The sequence below is a fragment of the Hippocampus comes genome, unplaced genomic scaffold, assembly GCF_001891065.2.
Source record: "Hippocampus comes isolate QL1 unplaced genomic scaffold, H_comes_QL1_v1.1 scaffold96, whole genome shotgun sequence".
NCBI lineage: Eukaryota > Metazoa > Chordata > Actinopteri > Syngnathiformes > Syngnathidae > Hippocampus > Hippocampus comes.
Genome location: NW_017806074.1, coordinates 1 through 21,337, shown reverse-complemented (window position 1 = coordinate 21,337; position 21,337 = coordinate 1). Strand labels below are relative to the sequence as shown.

The 21,337-nt window shown below is 44.0% G+C and overlaps 3 protein-coding genes and 7 non-coding genes across 11 annotated transcripts; 8 read left to right on the top strand and 2 right to left on the bottom strand.

The window, feature by feature from the left end:
* Positions 1-8,886: 8,886 nt before the first annotated feature.
* On the top strand, positions 8,887-11,303 carry dynlt3 (dynein light chain Tctex-type 3). The gene is made up of 5 exons (XM_019894493.1): positions 8,887-9,021; positions 9,929-9,970; positions 10,068-10,191; positions 10,291-10,368; positions 10,832-11,303. The coding sequence occupies exons 1-5, from the start codon at positions 8,995-8,997 to the stop codon at positions 10,900-10,902; spliced, it is 342 nt and encodes a 113-aa protein (XP_019750052.1). The 5' UTR covers positions 8,887-8,994; the 3' UTR covers positions 10,903-11,303.
* Positions 11,304-12,784: 1,481 nt separating this feature from the next.
* On the bottom strand, positions 12,785-17,961 carry xk (X-linked Kx blood group (McLeod syndrome)). 2 transcript variants are annotated; one of them, XM_019894492.1, is made up of 4 exons: positions 17,418-17,961; positions 14,319-14,581; positions 13,895-14,205; positions 12,785-13,816 (listed from the first exon to the last, which is right to left on the bottom strand). In XM_019894492.1, the coding sequence occupies exons 1-4, from the start codon at positions 17,660-17,662 to the stop codon at positions 13,379-13,381; spliced, it is 1,257 nt and encodes a 418-aa protein (XP_019750051.1). In that variant the 5' UTR covers positions 17,663-17,961; the 3' UTR covers positions 12,785-13,378. The 2 variants fall into 2 exon arrangements, with proteins under 2 accessions (XP_019750051.1, XP_019750050.1); XM_019894491.1 differs by having other exon boundaries at positions 12,785-14,205.
* On the top strand, positions 14,899-14,981 carry trnal-cag (transfer RNA leucine (anticodon CAG)). The gene has a single exon. It is a non-coding gene; the product is annotated as a tRNA-Leu (tRNA).
* Positions 15,236-15,318, top strand: trnal-cag (transfer RNA leucine (anticodon CAG)). Its single transcript has one exon. It is a non-coding gene; the product is annotated as a tRNA-Leu (tRNA).
* Positions 17,962-18,960: 999 nt separating the features above from the next.
* On the bottom strand, positions 18,961-21,159 carry LOC109530574 (lanC-like protein 3; the record flags this gene model as incomplete). The annotated part of the gene is made up of 2 exons (XM_019894413.1): positions 18,961-19,508; positions 20,951-21,159. Coding segments are annotated over 2 exons (369 nt in total), but the record flags the coding sequence as incomplete, so codon positions are not given.
* On the top strand, positions 19,656-19,738 carry trnal-cag (transfer RNA leucine (anticodon CAG)). The gene has a single exon. It is a non-coding gene; the product is annotated as a tRNA-Leu (tRNA).
* Positions 20,021-20,103, top strand: trnal-cag (transfer RNA leucine (anticodon CAG)). Its single transcript has one exon. It is a non-coding gene; the product is annotated as a tRNA-Leu (tRNA).
* On the top strand, positions 20,252-20,334 carry trnal-cag (transfer RNA leucine (anticodon CAG)). The gene has a single exon. It is a non-coding gene; the product is annotated as a tRNA-Leu (tRNA).
* trnal-cag (transfer RNA leucine (anticodon CAG)) lies at positions 20,480-20,562 on the top strand. Its single transcript has one exon. It is a non-coding gene; the product is annotated as a tRNA-Leu (tRNA).
* On the top strand, positions 20,704-20,786 carry trnal-cag (transfer RNA leucine (anticodon CAG)). The gene has a single exon. It is a non-coding gene; the product is annotated as a tRNA-Leu (tRNA).
* Positions 21,160-21,337: the final 178 nt, after the last annotated feature.

The following is a 21,337-nucleotide window of genomic DNA, read 5'->3' as shown; positions in this document are numbered from 1 at the left end:
CAGAGGTGTCCGCCTTGCCGTTGGCAGGCAAGCGGAGGGCACGATGATGAAGACCGTACGCGTGAGAAATAATACATGTTGCGCTTCATCGCACAGATGGCAGAGAGGAATGTCATTCGAAGGGCAACGATTGATAAACAACTAATCGATGATCACATTTGTCAAGATTCTCAAGAAAGACATTTGTTGATTTTGATTCATCCACTCATCAACAAAATAAGTGACAGATTACTCGATTTCTAAAATAATCGCCAGTTGCAGCCCTAAAGGTAATCGGTGACGATCTATAGTTTTAAAATTTATGTATGCACAGTATGTATGGACTACGCTTCCCCCTGGTCGCCTGTGTGCGAACATCGGAAGGAGCAGCACAATGCCGAGTGAATGAAAGCAGAAAAATGTTTAATTATTCACATTGTATTTAATGATCCTATTACTGTGTTTCTAGCAAGGGCAATAGTGTAGAGTGCTGTATTTTCTTGTTAAAAAAGATGTCCAAAAACTTTTTGGGGTGGTTTTGCGGGCATTGGGTTAGATTAAAATCAATGGGGGAAATTCATTTGAGAAGGATTAGACGTGGAACGAATTGAACAGTGGAGTGACGATGACATCTGACTGCGTCAATCAAACGTAAATGTTGCTATCTTTGTAAAAGTCAGATTTGTTTTGTTTTTTTCCACACAGTGATCTCATTTGATTGACGCTTTTTCAGTGTTAATAAGGTGTGATTGCCATGAGAGATTACACATCGCACTTATTGCAGCTGTCGTGTGGTAATTGACACCCCTCTGACGCAAATGACTTCCTCCTGAATAATTCACGCAGGAATTGGTGACCAATAACCAGCAGGTCATCAGTCAGCGACCCAAACACATCGTACACACATACTGTATATACACACCCAGGGGAGACGAAGTGTTGAAAACATTAAAAATGCATCAACATGAGGTCAATAATGCCCCGTTTCTAAGCTGCTTCTCGGGGCCCACCCGGCTAAATCAATTCTCCACGACGCCCGGCAGCCGTGTTGTGTTTCCAGGAACACGCTGCATGGGACCTGCGGGCGAATGCTGAAGACGAACATTATACTGTAAATACCTGGAAATTTGCAGAGCTGCCAGAAGTAATCAATGTCCTGACTTCAACAGTAAAAAAAAACATTTTACAGTCATTTACTGTGTAACGTTAAAAAAAAATAATAATAAAAAAAAATAAAAAATGAGGAATGTTTCGACCAAACACAAAGCTCTGTAATTAGCAGCAAGGTTTGATGAAATACTTGAAACTTTGACTTGGGGGGTCGGGGGGATTTTTTTTTTTACCGCTTATGTATAAGGTGGCACAGTGATCGACTGGTTAACACATCCGCCTCACAGTGCAGAGGTGCAGGGTTCGATTCTGGCTCCTGTGTGGAGTTTGCATGTTCTCCCCGTGCCTGTGTGGGTTTTCTCTGGGTATTCTGGTTTCTTCCCATATTCCAAAAACATGCATGGCAGTCTTAATGGAACACTAAATTGTCCCAAGGTGTGATTGTGAGCGTGAATGGTTGTTACCCGGAGAAAATCCACGCAGGCCCGGGGAGAAAAAGGAAACTCCACAGAGGAATCCAACCCCACACCTCTGCACTGTGAGGCGGACGTGCTAAGCAGTCGACCACCACGTCACCCGCAAGTCAGCATGTTAGGCAAAAATATTGCTTCTGCACCATCTTGTGCCATCATGGTGGCAAGGAACTACGGTGAAGTGAGTTGAGGAGCTTCATTTTGACAAAGCTAGTGCCTTCCGTTGCTGAGGAACTACACTGGGGTGAGTAGAGGAGTGAGTCATTCAGACAAAAGTAGTGCTTTCCTATCACCTTGTGGTATAGGCAATTAAATATCTCCACCCCGATAACCTTGTTTTCAACGAAACAAGGCCAGATTTCACATTGAAAAAACTGAGATGAAGTCATCATTACTCCAGCACGCTGTGTACTTTTTCTGCCATCTCTGTTTTCTCTACTTCGATAAGTCACACTTTGAAATTCAATTAGCTTAATTCAGGTTACTTTGGTGTACTTGTGCTTTTAAAAAAAAGTGACATCGCCAGTGCCACTCGCTGAAATGCGTATTCCACCCTTTTCTGTGATTTTTCTGAACAAGCATTTGTCTTCTTTTTTTTTTTTTTTTTTTTTTTTCAAACCCCAAGGACTAAAGTTTTGTTTTCGTGGTTGTTGCTGTGTCAACACGTCTTCAATTTCAGCGCCCTCACGTCAACGTGCTTGAACCTCGTCCCCTTAATGGCTTGTTTGTGTCCTTTTGACCACTAATTAAAAGCAAAGAGAGGGTGGCGTTGGCTCAGGAAATGAGTGCCACTCCTCCCAAAATGAGCTGCAGAAGGAGAGGCGGGTGCCACAGGAAGGAAAATAGATGATTGGTTTAGTGAGCTGTGTTGATGTGATCAACATAAGGAGGGTGGGGGGTGGGGGGGGGGTCGAAATAAGGGGCGGACAAGGATGCTCCACAATGACTTGGAAACATGAGTCAGTGCTGTGACCTTGGAAAGGATTTCAGTCACAAAAGCAGTCGAATGCCTTCATTTCAAAATAACACCTTCAAACATTTTAATATAATGAATAGTCACTCTGTCGGGACTTCGCAACAGAAATCACAACAATTAATATACTCTGGTTAATGACATGCATCTCTCACAATCGAAGTTGCTGCTTGCGGACCACTAGAGGAGCCTTTTTGCTTCCAGTGTGCATGTTTGGGGAGCGTAAACGCATCATGGCTCATGTGGTACTTGTGGGCTTGTCTCTACGACCTCAAAGAACAAACGAGATGAAGATAATGACCCTAATAATCATTACAGTCATGGGGAGAGGGAGGGAAAAGTGTGAGCAATCTGTCCGGTTCACTGCTTCCAGATGTGATAACTGGAATAAATTGCAGCTTTTAAAAGTGTCATACTGCATATTGATTGGTCATCAATTATCAATGATGCGCAAGTGATAACATGGAAATGGTGGTGCCTTGAGTTTCTCTCACTCATGTAGAAAAACTGCCAGGATGATGCTGTGAGGTTGTACCTCATTGTGAACTACAGCTACAATAACAAACAAATTGTTAGATGAATGCTTCACCGACGGTGTCAATCAAAAGTGGGCATTATTATTTCGGAAAAGGGACAAAAGTGTATAGTTGTACCTAATGTAGTGGCTGTGCATGTGTTGTGCAGAAAAGAATGGTGGGACAAAAAAGCTGAACAATTTAAAAGCTTTCGAGTCCGTTTCCCAGTTAGCATTCGTAATGGGACCCTGACAAGAAAATCAAAACAGAAGCATTGGGATAATAAAGAGTTAAAATATGTCCAAATTAAAAAATAGTCATGATGAAAATTAAGTAGATGATAATAAATGTAATATTATGAGAAAAAAAGTCAGAAACGAAGAAATTTTTTCCCCCCGGAAAAGTCAATCTGCCTAACATTAAGTAAGGGCTCTATTTTCAGGACCAGGTCTGGTACAATGAGCAGCCTAAATCTGCACAGAGGTGGATCAGACCGAGTGTTGGTATTTTTGTAGATGCGTGCAAGCCAGCACATTTTAAACAAGGCTGGTTTTTGCCATTGTGGGCGCAAACACAGTCGATTCGCCGCCAATCATAGCAGCTTCTCTCATTCCCTTCAAATGTAACGCGTGAGGGGCCCCCTGATAGTTCTTGACGCGAGGGAAGAAAAATGCACTGATTTGACTTTTTACTTATGTATTTCCTGGTTGTTCTTTTAAGTTGAAACAGAAATATATTTACAAATGGGGGTTGAGCATGATTTGCAAATTATTGTATTCTGTTTTAATTTATGTTTAACCTAATGTCCCAACTTCATTTTCATTTTTCTGAGCGTTGGCCCCACCCACAGGTCGAGAGCCCATGGGCAGGGCGACCCACATACGCTCATCGGTCGTCAAACGCTCGCCATGGTGCCCAAACTCCAGGCCTGACTCCTGAAGGGAGCCCCTGGGATCCGCATCCTGGCAAAAACATCTTCCAAAGTTCCAAAGCCCCCAGACAACTTATCCCCGGGAATCATTGGGACACACAAAACGCCTTCATTATGAATAAGGTTAAATGTGTCTGAATTTATTCTTTATGCTGAAACAGTTTAGCATGAATGCAGGTCAAACCGGCTGCATGAAGACTTGTTTAAATGTTTACCCAAGCAGAAAATTAGGAATTTGCTCTTTGCTGTTGCAATAATTCATTGGGTTTTCGTTTACAAATCAAACAATTCACTGTATTCCAGGAAGGACTAGCACAGGATGTTGGTTCGATAAACTTCACATTCGTCTTTCACGAAAAGAAGGCTAGAGGATCACAACTTCTTGGTATCCAAACTGCGACAACGGCTGCGCTGCTTTGTGAAGTCAATCAGAAAAAAAAAAAATTGCCGTCACCCAAACAGATTTTGATTGCTCATATTCGCACAGTTGGACAAGAAGTGGCACGCCGGATGGCATAAAAGTGACAGAAGCAGATGCTTGCGCACGTTCTCGTGGCTGACGCTAACATCTGGCGGAAGACGGCCAAATATAACAATAACACGATAACAATGCATTTCCCCTTTCGTATATAACGGCGCCACATTTGTGCCGCCGTGTTCTTTAACAAAGAGGTCGAGAGGTGCTCCACTTGATCCTCATCTCGGTGCGCTAAACAGTTTACATCGTCTAGGCAACCGCTGCATCTGCGATCTTTATTCAGACAGTATTACGTTGACCTCGACGGACGGGCGCCTGCACCCTCGCTCATCGGTCTAATTTCGACATTATGAGAAAAAGCACGAAAAAATATCATTTCTACATAAAAAGTCAGTAATACTAATCTGGTCTGTTTGTTGCAAAACAGTTGTGATTTTACGGGAACGTTTTTTTTTCTTCTAAAAATCATCGACGAAAGTCAATCTTTAAAAACAACAACTACTTTTTTTCTTGCATGAAAATCAGAAAGTGAGAGTGCGTAATAAAGTTTTCAAGTTCACTTCATTGAACACCAAAAATCAAATTCACTCGTCAAATATTTTGTGAGTGTGCCACTCACAACTGCATCCTGCTTGTGACGCCCACCATGTGTTCAAACACATTTATTAATCACAAACCTAATGCTTGGAAGATACTCGGTCGTGTTGACTTTTCAGCACAGTCAAAACGCCGACGCCACTGCTGAATAAATATCACGACAATGGCCGCATTTCCCCCACCTTTGTGTGTTTTACTGCGGCTAGCTGCAGCCATCTCACTCCCGACTGACCCATGACGGAGGCATCGCCTCAGGCCACCACACAACAAGTCACGTACACACTGTACAACCTGACAACATAGATGATGAAGAATTCGAGAAGCGGTGAAGTCTCGTGTAAAACACTGAACTTTTGACTGCACAGCGAAGCGCAAGAGTAATATAAATGGTGACGATGCTCTTGGGTGGCATGTGCCGGTGGCAAACCCCTGACAACAACAGTTAGCGCTTCAGTATTTACTCACTGGCTGTTATGATTCTGATTTTGTGTGTCTCGAGCGGGTGGCAGAGGAGGGGTTTCCCTTCAATATGGGTACCTGCTGCGCGTCTCGATTAACCGTGTATTTAGGGACTGTCAAACTGTCAATCTTTCGTCGGATTATTCTTCATCTAATTCGATCATAATTGATATTTGACATTTCTGAAAATGATTCACTTTGAATGGCAACACTGCCCCCATAATTTCTGGTGGTATTGCAACAAATGGTCTGTATCTGCAAGCTTGGCAGTCAACAGAGAGAACAGATTAGGAATCAACTTTATGTCTTAAAAATCAACGTCCTCCTTCCCATTTCCATTTCTCGTGCAACCTGTCGAGGCGGCAAACTGCTCGAGCCTCAAAATTACTCTATGACGCTGCTGCTCAGTAGTGCAACCCATTCCTGGATTTCAAGACTATACAGACCATTGATCAAATTCAACACGCTTGACATGAAAATAATAGCAATTGATCAAACCATGCATTCATCATACCCGTCGCGGATCTGCATTCATTCACGGGCTGGATGAACGAGGGGGAGACACGCTGTCTGGCTGAGGCTGCAGGAGGTTTGGGGCTGCATACCAAGCGAACGGGGAGGCACCGGTGTGTGGGAGGGAGGGGAACCCCGCACTATATAACATCAGAAGACGTTTTCAGTGCAGCAGAATCCCCGTAGAGCGCGCGCGTGTGTATGCGCGAGCGTTTGACGGGCATGCCAACTATTGTGATGATGCACTGACCTCTAGTCAACCCCTACGTCCACAGTCAAGAAACGAGGGAGTCCCCTGCAGGCTTTTCCCCTGCATTATTGAGCCCTTTATTCCCTAGCCAGCCTGGCGCGTGCTCCACATGCAGTTGTCCTCATGGTTACACAGCATTACATTCATCGCACCCCCTGCTCAGCATCAAACAGCCTGCAAACCAGCCACTGTGGCACAATACTGTGCCCAGGTGAAATGAACTCAGGGGGTTTGGTTTGGTTTCCTACACTGAAACTTAACGTTTGAGATAATTTTATATTTATTATCGTTACTCGAGAGCAGCAGCATGAAGCTGAGATGCCACACAGCAATGAGGGAGGTTTGCTTAAAAACAACACTGTCGAGATTTTTCAATAAAACATGAAAATGAAAAGTTAAATAGCGTAAACAAAATTGTGACATTCTCCATTGAACTTCATATTTATTGTATGACGTCGAGGGCTGTTAGAAATGCATATTGATCAAGCTCCGACAATCTTCAAAACACAGCCTACGATCTTGAGAAGAGTTACTGGACTGGTGTGTGCAAGTGTTTGGCCGCTTGTAATCAGACCTCGGAGTTTCATTTTTCTGCTACATTTTCTTGATGACTGAGTGATTCTGACAAGCACACCAAAGGCAATTTACAGTGACACTGACGAATGGTGGATTTTCAAAATAAAAGCTAACACCCAATAAACGTTGCACGCTTCGTCCATAGAAGTGCAGCAGCATCACACAGTCACACATGGAACTAATGACTGCAACTCTTGATCCATTTGAGCTCAACAGTTCCCTGGTTGAACACGCTATGACAGCCTGCAAAGCTTTCTGGGTGCTTTGGATGTGCTTCAGTGTGACAAGAATAATCCGAAATGAATTTATTTGACGGTACAAAGAGTTGACACGATAGTCTTGTCGAGAATCATCCACATCAGCACTTGCTGCTGATGTGGATGCAGCAGCGGCCGTGGCGAGAAAATGGTCTCTTTGCTGCATTGCACCTACATGTGCAACCGCCGAACTTTCCACGGTCCCACTAGTGACTGGTTGAACCTCTGCGGTCGTGATCGCGCCCCTCCTCTCGCCCACCTACCTTTTGAAATCCGCCCCCCCCCTCCCCTCCACACACACACATACACACAATCGCGAGAGGAACAAGTAAAAAGCGGCTGCCATATGTCAGTGACAAAACACCAGCCTGTTTTGTGTGCGTGTGCCTCGCGCGCCGTTTGCCCGCCGGGAGAGACACGTCTTACCTGGGAGGGACAGGGAGGGGGTGGAGACGCAAACAGCAGTGTTGCTCCGAGGGCCGGCGACACTATCCGGCTGGTCCGGGTGTCGGTGACCGTGTGGGGGTTTCGTCTTCTCGGCACGCACTGTGTGTGAGAAGACACATCCACTGGCAGGGTGGTTCGAGATGAGGGGGCGTGGTGTAAGCGTGTGTGCGTGCGCTTGTGTGTCGCGTGTTGCGTGCGTGTGTGTGTGTGTGTGTACGTGTCTGGTTGTGCAAATGTGTGTGCGGCGACTGCGTGTTAGTGAGAGAGTGTGCAGGTTTGCGTGCGCGTGAGTGTTTTGCAATGAAAATAAAAGTTAAAAATAATAAAATACGAGGAAAAAACAAAATATAAAATAACAATAATAATAATAATTCCCTGCGATTGGCTGGCAACCGGTTCAAGGTGTCCCCCGCCCACTGTCGCCCTGCGATTGGCTAGCAACCAGTTCAGGGTGTACCCCACTTAATGCCCGAAGACGGCTGAGATCGGCTCCAGCATGCTCGCGACCCTTGTGAGACTACGTGGATTAGAAAATCGACGGATGGATGGATAACAATAATATAACATGCTATATTATATATTTTTCTTGTGATATATTATTGTAAGGACTATATTAATCATCAATTTATTATATATTTGAGATTATTACCTAAGTAAGCCGTTTTTACTTCGTCCACAATGCAAGCAACGGCATGGTGACAAGTTGTATTGATAGTGTAAGTTGAGAGGTTCGTTGTTTTTCAGTGGATGGCTCTTCTTTACGAATGACAAAAGGAGAGATGGAATCCTTTAATGCAGTTTATTAAAAGGAGAAAAGAAAAAAAGAACGTCTGCACCTGTGAACGGATGAACGCGAACACACCCCCCTTTCAGTCACGAAAGCACTTCCTGCTTCTCTTTAGCCAATCAGACGCAAGCAACATAAGAATGTTTTAACACTTATTAAACAGAATATAATTTAGATAACTATAACATAAAAGAATATCATGCTCAAATATAAAATGAAAATAATTAATAATTTAACATAAGCTTACATTAGCATAAAGTCGAGCCACCTGTGAAACAACAAAACGTGACAGGTAATGTCATTTGATTGTTGTCGTTGTACCAAGCTATTAAACTTGGTATGTTAGTTTTTACGTTTTATTTAAGTACATTTATATTTTATATATCTGTACTTTTTACCTTTTGTCCGAAGCTCAGCGTGAGTACTTTAGCCAACTGTGGTCAACAGTTCACGTTGACGTGCATGTCATTTTCTCAATGAAGGTCATTGAAGTAGTGTTTGCATACGGCCAGCATGGGGCGCCAATGAGCTGACTGGGCGACGAAACGTTTCTCTTTCTTCCTGCGCTCGTTGGTTGACGCATGCGCAAAAGAGGAACAGTCGTAAAACCTACCGACTGAGGCAGTGACAGCAGCAGGTCCGCGCACAAATGGAGGAGTATAACAATGGCGACGAGGTATAAATTCTATGTGAATATATTACCCGTCACATTTTGACGCACGTCGTTGGGATGAAAGTTGTAGCTGGCTTGGATTTGTCACGGGCCGGTCAGCTCGAGGAGCGAAACGGCGATTGCGTTCGCAACTGTGGGTGGGGCATGGGAAGAAAGGAAATACATTTGATCTTTTCGTGCAAAAGCTCCCAAAAATATAGGTAGTGTGTACGTATGTTGCTTAGAGTACAAGTAACAGTGGCTTGTATCAGACGCCGTTCCTTCAAACCACAACACTGCTGCAAGAGTCATTCCTTCGTCCCAAGAGTCTGAGCGGAATGCCTCTCATCTGGGTTGCACATCATTTCTCGGTGTTTTTACAACATTAGCATTATAAATGAAATGGCTGCAGATGGTTTTTATTTTGAAAATCTGCACCAAGCTTTTCCACACTAACCCAGCAGAGGGAAAACATACACGGTGGGTTTTCCTAACGTCCGCTAACAACCCAGACTAAACTCAGCTCTTACCCGATGTACAAAGATATTAGTGTCTCACTCGCGATGTAGCCCATCAGCATCCTTTAAACAATTATTACATTGTTACTTGACAACCGTTAGCCAGGGCTTTAGCATCATCTTGGCATCATTTTCTGGCTTTATGCCGTACTAACTCAACTCATCTTAACTTCATTTAATTTAATTCAACTAAACGTAATTTAAACTTTGTGAATAAAAGGATGCAAATTAAAACAAGATTGGATTAGATTCTTTAGTTAATAAAAAAATTGACCGAATAATCAATTATTGTGACTTGCAGCCCTGCAAAAATGGCCACTGGACATTAGTTTCTCGCATCCGATCAAACAATTTGCGACATTTACATTTGAATTTAATTTCAAACGAAATGATCCCACTGGTTCTTCCCGTAGGTGGTCTTCAATGCTGATGAAGCCACTAATAACATTAAAGAGGTAAGTGGAACGGCTCATCTCACACTGATTACAGGCAGTGTTAACATTGATGATAGTAACCGTGCAGTTTCTGTGCTTGTGTGTGTTGATGTCACAGTGCATCGAGGGCGTCATCGGTGGCATGGACTATAGTCAAAGTAAAGTGAACCAGTGGAGCGCTAGCATCGTGGAGCATTCTCTCACTCACCTGGTCAAACAAGGACGCCCGTTCAAGTACATAGGTGACTAGCCAGTGACGTGTGATGTACGGGATGTGTGTTTAGTGATTGAATGTAGCATGTGACGCATGTGTGTGTTGTTTTTTTTTTGGGGGGGTGCAGTTCACTGCACCGTCATGCAGAAGAGCGGTGCCGGTCTACACACGGCAAATTCGTGCTACTGGGACAACACCACGGATGGTGAGATATCATCTATCACATTGGATTGCTAATATAGTCATACCTTGTGCCCCAGCCATCGCTTGCTAATTTTGTTTTGGTGAGCCACAATTTGCATCACAGATACACTGCAGGTTGAGTGAAGTGGAAAAAAATGGAGCAATTAAAGGACCGTAACGCCATCACATGCGCGACAGGAGAGCCACACTTGCGATACACTTTCAACAGTTTTTTGAATGGGACAAAATGTCAAAAACACATAGGCCACAGCGCAGGCTCAGATGCTCACATGCTGACTAAAAGATCTCACTCACAAGGCCATGCCCCTTAAAGGCCGACATCCAACACACACATACTCCAGAGCGTACAGTCATGATTACACTTGATGAGACCAGTTGATTATAATTTTGATCACATTTTCTCTTCCTTTGTTCTACATACGGTTCAAAAGAAGTTCAGCACTTTCTCAAACGTGTTTTTCCAGGAAGCTGCACAGTGCGATGGGAGAACCGCACCATGTATTGTGTGGTCAGCGTCTTTGCCGTGGCAATATAACGGCAGTGAAACCTCACCGGGACCATGACGATGCTCTTTGCTAGCTTCCAGTATTCATCCCTGCAATCATACAGCCTGGGACTGAAAGGAATCGTGTCATGATGTTCGGGATGCCACGATGAGTCAGACGTGTCATTATACAGTACCTGGTCATTCCGACGCATTGAGGAGCTTACTCAATGTAAATTGAGCGCCTGTAGTGACCGCACAGCTCTTTCCAGGCATTGTGGCATCTCCATTGTTATGTTCTGAAGTAGGCCTGTCCTGACAGTATTAATATGCACAAAGCAATGATTTGTTATTTATTCCATGTTTGGTCCAAATGTGTTCAAGAATATTTCTTCCACCAAATGTCTCGTTTTGTTCTGAATTTAAAGATATTTGAAAAGTTTTGTTGTAAATTGTGCCTTTTTCTTGTTAGGGTTCATTTAAATTCAAGTTTTTGTTTTCAAAAAAAAAAAAATGAGACCATGACAAATATGTTCAAAATGGTTTATTTTTACTGTTCAAGTTTTAAAAATAGTCTGAAAGTGGTGCACCTCCCCTCACACTCTCAACAGCGGAGATAGGCTCCAGCTCACTTGTAACCATAATGAGGGGGGAAAAAAAGCAATCTTGAAAATAGATGCATGAACACCACACACATATTTATTATATGATATTTATGAATTCATGGTTAGGTTCAGCAACAGGTGGAATTTTTTAGTGTGACGTCATACATATAAACTCCAACCGCATGGTAAAATCAGTATTATCGTTCAAACTTTAATATCGAGATTTAAATGTAGATCCTAATGTGCTATTTTTTATTTTATTTTTTTTAATAATCATGGTCAAGAATCGGTTTAGAGACATAGCCTTCGCTGAACTCAGCATTCTACGCAGCCCCTCATAGCCCAAAGGTGAGTTGCGTTTGTGGCCGCTTTTCTTGATCAGATATGTAGTTGTCTTTAGATCCAATCACGCACGCTCGCTTTGTTTGCTTTGTCTTGCGTCCTTTGTGCTTGATGTTTGCCGCATCGCAATCAGTCAGTGACTGTTCGCCATCGTCACTTTACACAGCGTGGGCAAAACTCTGCAATCACAGTGGTGTCTATTTAGTTCTTTTTTGCATCGTTGTCATTTTTGTCCGGCTCCGGCACTGTAATGTTTAAACGAAGTAGTTTGCGTTACAGCTGGGGTTAATCATGCCGGCACTCTACTTCCGGGTTTGACCGCTGAGACTTGTAGTCATTTTGTTCGATTCCACTTGAAAAGTGTGAAAAAAATTGCTTTTGTCCACTAGAGGTCAGGAGAGTGCCGATACAATATTTCACAGCCCAAAGGGTACGTTGACGGAATTAAACCTAAAACTCGAGGTATAAATATAGATTTATTACATTTTTGAGTAGCATTTCAACTTTTAAATGCATTTCGGTTTGATATGTTCAATGAAAAACAACACTGGACACTGCCACAGAAACGGTGAAACGTCATCGTCCAGTCATATATACGTGCGTGCGTGTGTGTGTGTGTGCGCTCTTTGAAAAAAATGTTCTTCGCGCACACACTTGAGACAAACTCGCTGACTGACTGAAGCAGAAGGGAGGCAAACGGAACATCTCGGTTTGGTTGTACAAACGTGCAAAAAAAATAATAAAACGCGCGTTGCAGTCGTGTATTTGGTGATTTTAGTCTGAAATACTTCACGTCACACAACAACAGTAACACATATAAAGCTTTCATGGCCAAGTTACAAACGGGGGAAAAAACAATGCAGGCAGCCATAAAACTGGGGGGAGGTCTTCATAAAATACATGCATGCGCAAACACACATGCATGCTAAATATGGGCCACCGGCTTGCGACAGACTTAAAAAAAAAAAAAACTTGTATGCTTGGATGAGTTTGTTTTGGAACCCCACCAAAAGGTATTTGCGATGAATACATACATGCAAATATTCTTGCCCGAAGATGGCTTGGATAGGTTCCAGCATGCCCGCGACCCTTGTCAGTATATGCGGATTGGAAAATGCATGAATAGATGGATATTTTACATTCTTCCATGGTTCATTTAACATTATTTTAGCATAAGCCTAACCTGTAAGAGCAAAACATTTATGTATAATAAATTGGATGTTGATTATCGTGATCCATATTAACTTATTGCTTGTGTTGGCTCAAAAAAATACATTGCAAGAGGACCTTTAGAAAAATAAACACATTAAATCGCGATCACACATTTCAAGAAAAAAAATGGCACTTATGTTTTTTTTTTCAAATTCATTCAGCCCCACTGGTATTTTCACTATTTTTACCCCATAAAAACAATCTCATGGTTTATCTGTAGGCTACCAAAAGACATCATGAGTTTAAATGAACTGGCATAATGCAAGTTTAAGGACGGACACGTGTGCTATGAGAATGGTACAAAAGAGTCCAATTTGATCAAGGATTGAAGTGTAAACGTGCTAAGTAGTCAGCGGGGCACTTAGGGGTCAAGCACTGTGGCCGCCACCATTCAACAGTTCTCGGCTCCGGTCATTCGGAATGTTGGAACGTGCGCCGGCAGAGGTGCCGACTTCGCCGCGGGGCCCAACCTCCTTGTGGGAGTCGATGGTCAACTCAGCGGAGCTGCACGAAAGGCAGAGGAGGGCACAGCAGTCCTCGAAGCCCTGGCTCATGCTGGACATGAAAAGCCGACGGCACGGGTGGCAGGACTGGTAAAAGACCAGCATGAAAAAAATGCAGGCCCCATAGGCCCCCAGTAGCTCCAGCATCAGTAGCGGCGCCGACATGAACTCATAAAAGTCCGTCCTGTAGATGTACCAGATCAGCAGCAGCGAGGCGTTTTCGATGAAACGCACCATGTAGTACACCACCATGCGGTACCAGTTCTGGGACTTGTTGATCAGGTCGGGGTCGCTGAGCTTCACCTGCACGGCCGACCAGCAGAACACGTTGATGCCGGCGTACAGGAAGGTGAGCATGCACAGCACGACGGCGGTGCCCACGTGCGTCAGAGTCTTCTCGATGTGCTGCGGGAAGGGCGAATGGCTCCTCCAGAACAAGATCCACGGGTAGAAGAAGAAGGCGAGGAAGTTGACCACAACCACGGGAAGCACCCAGACTTTCAAGACCGAGCTGAACAGAACCAGCACCACCACACGGCTGGCAATCTCGCAGCTGCGCCACATGAAGATGCACAGGTAGGCCGAGGGACTCATGGACACTTGGTATTCATCGTATTTGATCTTGATGGCCAGGATGTTGCAGCGGAGGGCGCCGTACACGATGGACAGCAAGGAGATCACCATCAAAGTGCCTGGACAAAAACACAAATCCAGCGGTGCCTTGAGATGCACCTTGAAATTCATCCGCGATCATCTCGTTTGCCGGCGACTCGGACCCCAACCGCGTCCACCCCATCCGTCTCACCTCTTCCGACAGACACGCCTCGCTGCAGCACACAGATGTAGAGCTGCAGGGTGAGCTGCGGGGCCGAGCCCAGGAAGGCTTGCATGACGGCGGTGCGCGCGAAGGCCGCCCGGTGCGTCACCAACTTGCCCTCGGCCTGGCCCACCTGGCGCTCTACCTCCTCTGGCTCGCCCCGGCGGGGCATCTGCTTCTTCCTGGTGATGCTGACATAGGATTCCTCAACGCGGCCCACGCTGCCGTAGGTCCAGAATGCCTCCAAACATCTTTTGGGAGACAAAGGTCAATGAACATCAAATCCCTCGTCTGATGGGAGTCCTTGGACCATAACGGGATTCCGAAAAAATGTTGTCAGTATAACCAGTAATCCTCCTCAAAAGAACAAAAAAATAGTCATCCAATCAACATTAGTGCCTTTTAAAGAATTAATGACGCAAATCAGCAACTGAGAGAGGAAAACAAGAGAAAATCTGTTCAAGCCCCAATCAATATCTTGACTGGGGCTTCAAGAATCAATACATTAAACCGGACCAAGGAGTTCAGCGAAACAGCAAAAAAAGTAACGATAAGGCGAGAAGCAAAGGTCAGGATGGCCGAGCGGTCTAAGGCGCTGCGTTCAGGTCGCAGTCTCCTCTGGAGGCGTGGGTTTGAATCCCACTTCTGACAGGAGTCTTTTGACCAAAATAAGTTCGATCAAGTTTTTATCAATGTAGCCAGCAATCCAATCAACAAAAGAGCCATTTCAAGATTCAATGACGCAAGTCACCAAACAAAGAAAAAAAATAACAAAGCAATCAACAAAACAAAAAAAAAAAAAAAAAAACAAAAAAAGTTAAAAAAAAAAAAAAAAAAAAAAAAAAAAAACAGGGACTTGACCGAAGATAAAAAAAACAAAAATCTAACAAAGACAAAACCAGGAGGTCAGGATGGCCGAGCGGTCTAAGGCGCTGCGTTCAGGTCGCAGTCTCCCCTGGAGGCGTGGGTTCGAATCCCACTTCTGACAGCGATCTTTTGAACATGACAAGTTTGATAAAATGTTTGTCAATGTCAGCAGCAATCCAATCAGCAAAAGAGCCTTTTCAAGATTCAAATAAGCGGGTAGGAATTTATCCACTTTCACCTCATTGTGCAGAAAATTTTTTACTGACCAGAAATAATGTATCTTTCTGTTCAACCAGCTACTGTATGCCCGGGACGTGCAGTGACAAGCAGTCCAACGAAATGCTCTTCCATTTCATAAGTTACTAATGTATCAACCTTTTTTGTGCCATTTTTGTTTTTTGTGGTGTGCCTTTTTTTATCTCTAATGTAAACTTTGTGCCTTGGCTCAACAAAGGTTGAGAAACACTTAGTGTGTACCATTCCGCGTGTATATCAACAGCAGTCATACATGCATTCCAGAAGTAGGTTTTTTTTGGTCTCAGATAAGGGGAAATGCGTCTGCTCGCTTCCCTTCTCAGCTCATGTTGTCAGAAGATAAGGAGGCCAACGGTGTCACACGCTATTCTTAGAACTGCTCTTCGCTCGGGAAGCATGCAATCCCCCTTGCCGGTGTACTTGTGTACACTCGCGGAGGAAAAGGAAAGAACGGGATCAGATCGTCTCGCGCGTATGAAATGTATACATAAAAAAGACACAAGTGGTCAAAGTGCACATTTTTTTCCATTTAGTCGCAACATATCTGTGCACGCAATATGTTTTGGAAGGCTTTATCAAGCGAGGATTAGAATCATTCCCAATTTGGGAGGCAGATGGCCAGAAGTCATACTTTTGTGCACAGCTGTTGAGCACTAAGTGATGTGCAGTTAAGGCATCTGGGGAGAAATCATGAATAAAGAAGCTTTGCACAGAAGTAGTGCGCTCTCATATTTGTACACTTTTAAAAAATGCAAAACTGCTGCACAAAAAAAAAAGGATTCAGAAATATATGATTTCCATCCCTTTTCTCCGAGCTTTGAAGGAACAAAAATTAATTCAATTCATGCATTTAAAATAATAACATCATTTAACGTTTTGTTTTAAAATGCTAAATAACCCATGCATCCATTCTGTGTACCACTTATCCTTTGGACAGCCTGCGGGTGTGCCGGAGTTCATCCCGGCAGATTTTGGGCAAGAGCAAACGGCTCTCCATTTCAAAAAGGCTGATGACCCCTGATTTAAAATCTTGAATTATAATTTACCAGGCACGTGTTTGGTAGACGGGAGGAAAGTAGAAAGCAGAAAACCCAGAATGGCACAGAGAGAACAAGCAAAGTCCACACACGAAGGTCAGAGCCCGGATTTGAAGCCATGACCTCAGAATTCTGAAGCAGAAGTGCGAAAGCGGTCAACCACTGTGCTGCCCACTAGCAAAAAAAATACAAAAACTGTAATCCAGTTTTTCCAAACACGGAGCAGCCATCTTGCATTGCCACTGCTACTGACAACTTGTTATATTTTCACTGATAACAATGTTATCGGTGCCCGATCTTAAAGGACCAACTTCACTGTTTGCTTCGATCATTTATGACAGAGGTTAGGTTTACATTTCACAGCAATTTTTTTTTTTCTGATGGATTTCAGTTTCATGTCATCGCTCATGGTTCTGACAACATGATGCAGACAAATCTTTCAGTAGCACTCGTAAATTTACCTTCAAAGAGAAAAATTATAATTACATTTTCATCGATGAAGTATACATGTCGTTCTTCTCCCGGACTTATTGGACAGAAAATAAGGGGGTATTTTTGCTCACGATTTCTTTTCACATACTCATGTTTGTTGCACAAACCTAATGCCATATTTAACTGTAGATATGCAGCCTGAAGTGTAAATGTGTGTTGAAGGGGGGGGGGGGGCATTATAGAGCTGGAGGGATTCCTGCCCCTTCCAGCCCCCCTTCAGTGCGCCCATGGCTCGTGGGCCTAATGGGTAGCAACAACGAGGGCATGGAAAACACGTCAATGAGTGAGTATTGATCAGCTGACCGCAGCAAACAAATCAGTGCATCAGCAAATGGAAACCACCGCATGCACGCGTGCGCTAACGTGCACAGAGATCACGCACGCGCTCCCCCTTGTGTGTTTTTAATCACAGAAGCAAATAAACCAAAACACCGACCTGACGATGGGTCCGAATTGCAGCATGTGCAGGAGCAAGATGAACGGCCGGTCCCTACCAAGGTCCCGGTGGAAAAAGATGAGGGCAAGCTGCACCAGCATTGACGGCACCAGCGAGAAGAGCAAGGTTAGCTGCTGCCAGACCTTGTCCCCCGCCGAATGGTACGTGGAGCTCAGGTAGAGCGCCGCAGTGGTCTCGGCCGTGAATAGGGACACCGACAAAAAGATGGAGAAGGGCAGTCGCATCCTCGCTCACACCGCCATGGAGGAGGCAAGCCGGTGGACGCGCGTCCGTTCGGCGTCGGCGGTTCGGATGGCGCCCTGGTGTGGAGCACCGCGCAACCTACCGCAGACCATCCGCGCCGTCACCGTCGCCAAAGATGTTTTCACTAGCCCGGGTGTAATTCTGACAGCGGCCGCCTCGCGGATAGAGGGCGCTATCGTGCGAGGTACAACGCGTCGATTACAGGTCGTTGCGGCGTCACACGGCACTGCCTGGACAGACAAGTCGCGTTCAATTCGAAGCTCTTTGTGACGTGCGCCATCCGAAGAAGATCACAAGACACGAATTCTCGTGAAAGACGCTGTCGTATGGATGTTTTCAAATTCTAGTGGTTGCGCACAAATTTCCGGGTTACGCACGGGGGGAGTGTCAGAAGTCTGGACGAGATAAACTGCCAACAAGTGCGCAACCTCCGCGTGTAAAAAAAAAAAAAAAAACATAAGCGCGAACAGTAAAATATGGCCCAAGATCTACAGAGCTCAAGTGTGAGGAAATTTGGTTGACTTTTAAGACATATTTTACCAGCGCATTTTGCTTCGATGCCAAATTGTTGTTCGAGTCCATTGAAATCCAGTCCGGGCTGTGAAACTGTCAACATGCAAAGTGGCATTTTAAAATTTTGACCTAATTTTCACAAATATATTGTGATGCTAGGTTGTATTTCCGTTCAAACTATGCGCAGTCAACCGTCTAACGCACAAGCTCACCAACATCGATGAAGCTCTTTAGAAAAAATAGGTGGATGGATGGATAATGAAATAATCGGATATTAAAGTTAGTATGCAATTAATTGATACTATTGTACAAAATTGGGAATAGAGGAAAAGCGAACAAAATATTTTATAATAATTACCTACAGGGTTGAATAATACTGGTCAACAAAATTTCTGAATCAGAGAATAAACTTTACCAGATTTTTTTTTTGGTGCTGATTCTGAATCTTCTCTTAGGTTCAGCAACAGGTAAAAAAAAATATTCTGAAACAGCTAAAAATTGCAACGCATGGTAAAATCCACTGCACAAGCTTTATAGGTCAAACTTAACAACAAAAAATGCAAACTTGTCAAATTGGCATAAAAATCTGTAAAACACATAAAACCACCTTTAATCAATATTTGATGTTGATCGGCGTAATAAATTTAAGGCAGATAATGACTGCCTTTATGAAGTATTAAATTCATGATCGATGAACAGTTGTTTGGAACCCAATGCAGCTTCTGTGTCACACTGAAGGCTTAAATAAGTGAAACATACACACTCAGAAAAAAATATGACCCATTTAATAAAGACTGAACATGCATTTCCAGCCTAACACTTGATCAACAGAATTTCCACTCCTGTTGTGGGTTACATTTGCAAAACACATAGACACTCCAAACAGGCACAGTTAGCATCAGAACACTTTTGATTTCCTGAATTCACAGGGATTTTTTTTTCCTTTTTTACACAAAATGTAATCCGTCACTTGTGTGAAGCATCTCCACAGTTGGCTAGACCTGCGCAATCGAATGAGATCTAACACAAGAGCTGTTATAAACAATCTGAAGAAGAGATATGTTTCTACTGCACTTGAAAAACAAATATCATCTTGATTCTCACACTTTAAGACAATGTCATCAAGTATTCAATCTCTTCGTGGGTTCTGTCCTTCACTCAAAGACGCAGAAGAGCGGGAATTCGGCCTGCTCGGGTTGCAGCAGGTCCACCAGGAAGCAGACGGTCCCAGACAGGCCTTCGAAGAGGCTGTACAAGCTGGTGACTGAGCGCGAGCCTGCCTTGAACTCCTCCGTGAACAGGAACTCTGCAAACCTTTGTGGAGGGAAAGCCAAAGGTTGAAAAAGAATGTTGTGATGGAGAGAGAGCACAAACCTGCGGGTGTGAATGCTTCATAAATCAATGAACCAATCTTGACTGAAAGACCAAAAAAAATGAAAGATGAAAGAACGCTAGAAGTAGGTCAGGATGGCCGAGCGGTCTAAGGCGCTGCGTTCAGGTCGCAGTCTCCCCTGGAGGCGTGGGTTCGAATCCCACTTCTGACAGCACTCTGTTTTCTTGTGACCATCGTGGAATCGATCAAAGGTTTTGTCAATCGATCGACGAATGTCTAAAAAAATAAATAAATAAATAAATAATTGACTGAGGGACAAAAAAAATAAAAATAAGTGACCACAAAACCAGCAGGTCAGGATGGCCGAGCGGTCTAAGGTGCTGCTTGATCAAGGGTTTTGTCAATCGATCATCGAATGTCTTCAAGAACCACCAAAAAAAAACCTTGACCGAGAGACCAAAAAAATAAAAATAAATGACCACCAAACGAGCAGGTCAGGATGGCCGAGCGGTCTAAGGCGCTGCGTTCAGGTCACAGTCTCCACTGGAGGCGTGGGTTCGAATCCCACTTCTGACAGGTGTCTGTTTTCTTATGACCATCGTGGAATTGATCAAAGGTTTTGTCAATCGATCGACAAATGCCTGCAAGAACCAATTTAAAAAAAGAACCAATTACTTGACCGAGACACCAAAAAAATAAAAATAAGTGACCACTAAAACAGCAGGTCAGGATGGCCGAGCGGTCTAAGGCGCTGCGTTCAGGTCGCAGTCTCCCCTGGAGGCGTGGGTTCGAATCCCACTTCTGACAGAACTCTGTTTTCTTATGACCATCGTGGGATTGATCAAAGGTTTTGTCAATCCATCGACAAATACCTGCAAGAACCAATTTGAAAAACCAACAATGACTTGACGGAAAGACCAAAAAAATAAATAAATGACAAATACACCAGCAGGTCAGGATGGCCGAGCGGTCTAAGGCGCTGCGTTCAGGTCGCAGTCTCCACTGGAGGCGTGGGTTCGAATCCCACTTCTGACAGGAGTCTGTTTTCTTATGACCATCGTGGAATTGATCAAAGGTTTTGTCAATCGATCGACGAATGTCTTCAAGAACCAATCAAAACCAATTACTTGACCGAAAGACCAAAAAAATAAAAATAAGTGACCATGAAACCAGCAGGTCAGGATGGCCGAGCGGTCTAAGGTGCTGCGTTCAGGTCGCAGTCTCCACTGGAGGCGTGGGTTCGAATCCCACTTCTGACATGAATGTCTTGTCTTCTGACCATCGTGGGTTTGATAAAAGGTTTTGTCAATCGATCGTCTTCAAACGAATGTCTTCAAGAACTGCATTTCTCCTTGTGAAAGCAAATTAACAATTGCACTCTGGTATTGGATGTCGTTGATGTTGTGTGCAATGGGATTCTTGCCTCTGAGCTCGGTAGATATATTTGGAGTTGCCAGTCAGGCGGTAGAGCAACAGGAAGACGTAAGCGCTGCCGGCTACACCGTGGCAGATGCCGGGACCTTTCTTCAGCAGACCTTTCTGCCACACCAGCTCCCCGCTGCGGATGCACGTGTCCAAATATTGTGGCTTCTTGTTAATCAAGTAGGCCTTAGCGAATAGAAAGGCCACACCTGCGGATTAAACAGACGCATTCGATATCATTTCAGGAGGCATTGGCGAGCAAGGATTTGCAGACACGTTTCCTACAACCTTAGCAAGAATTTGTTGGGAATCTGAATCAAGGTTTCGATATTACGTTTCATCTTTTTTAATTTTTATTATTTTTAACTTTTGACTTTTACAGTCCACT

Excerpts from the sequence above, each read along its gene's own strand:
- xk (XM_019894491.1), bottom strand. The coding sequence starts at position 17,662 with ATGCGACTGCCCTTCTCCATCTTTTTGTCGGTGTCCCTATTCACGGCC. Across the intron at positions 14,582-17,417 it reads CAATTCGGACCCATCGTCAG|ATGTTTGGAGGCATTCTGGA; the intron begins GTCGGTGTTTTG and ends GTCTCCCAAAAG. Across the intron at positions 14,206-14,318 it reads AGGCGTGTCTGTCGGAAGAG|GCACTTTGATGGTGATCTCC; the intron begins GTGAGACGGATG and ends GTTTTTGTCCAG.
- dynlt3 (XM_019894493.1), top strand. The coding sequence starts at position 8,995 with ATGGAGGAGTATAACAATGGCGACGAG. Across the intron at positions 9,022-9,928 it reads AGTATAACAATGGCGACGAG|GTGGTCTTCAATGCTGATGA; the intron begins GTATAAATTCTA and ends TTCTTCCCGTAG. Across the intron at positions 9,971-10,067 it reads CCACTAATAACATTAAAGAG|TGCATCGAGGGCGTCATCGG; the intron begins GTAAGTGGAACG and ends TTGATGTCACAG.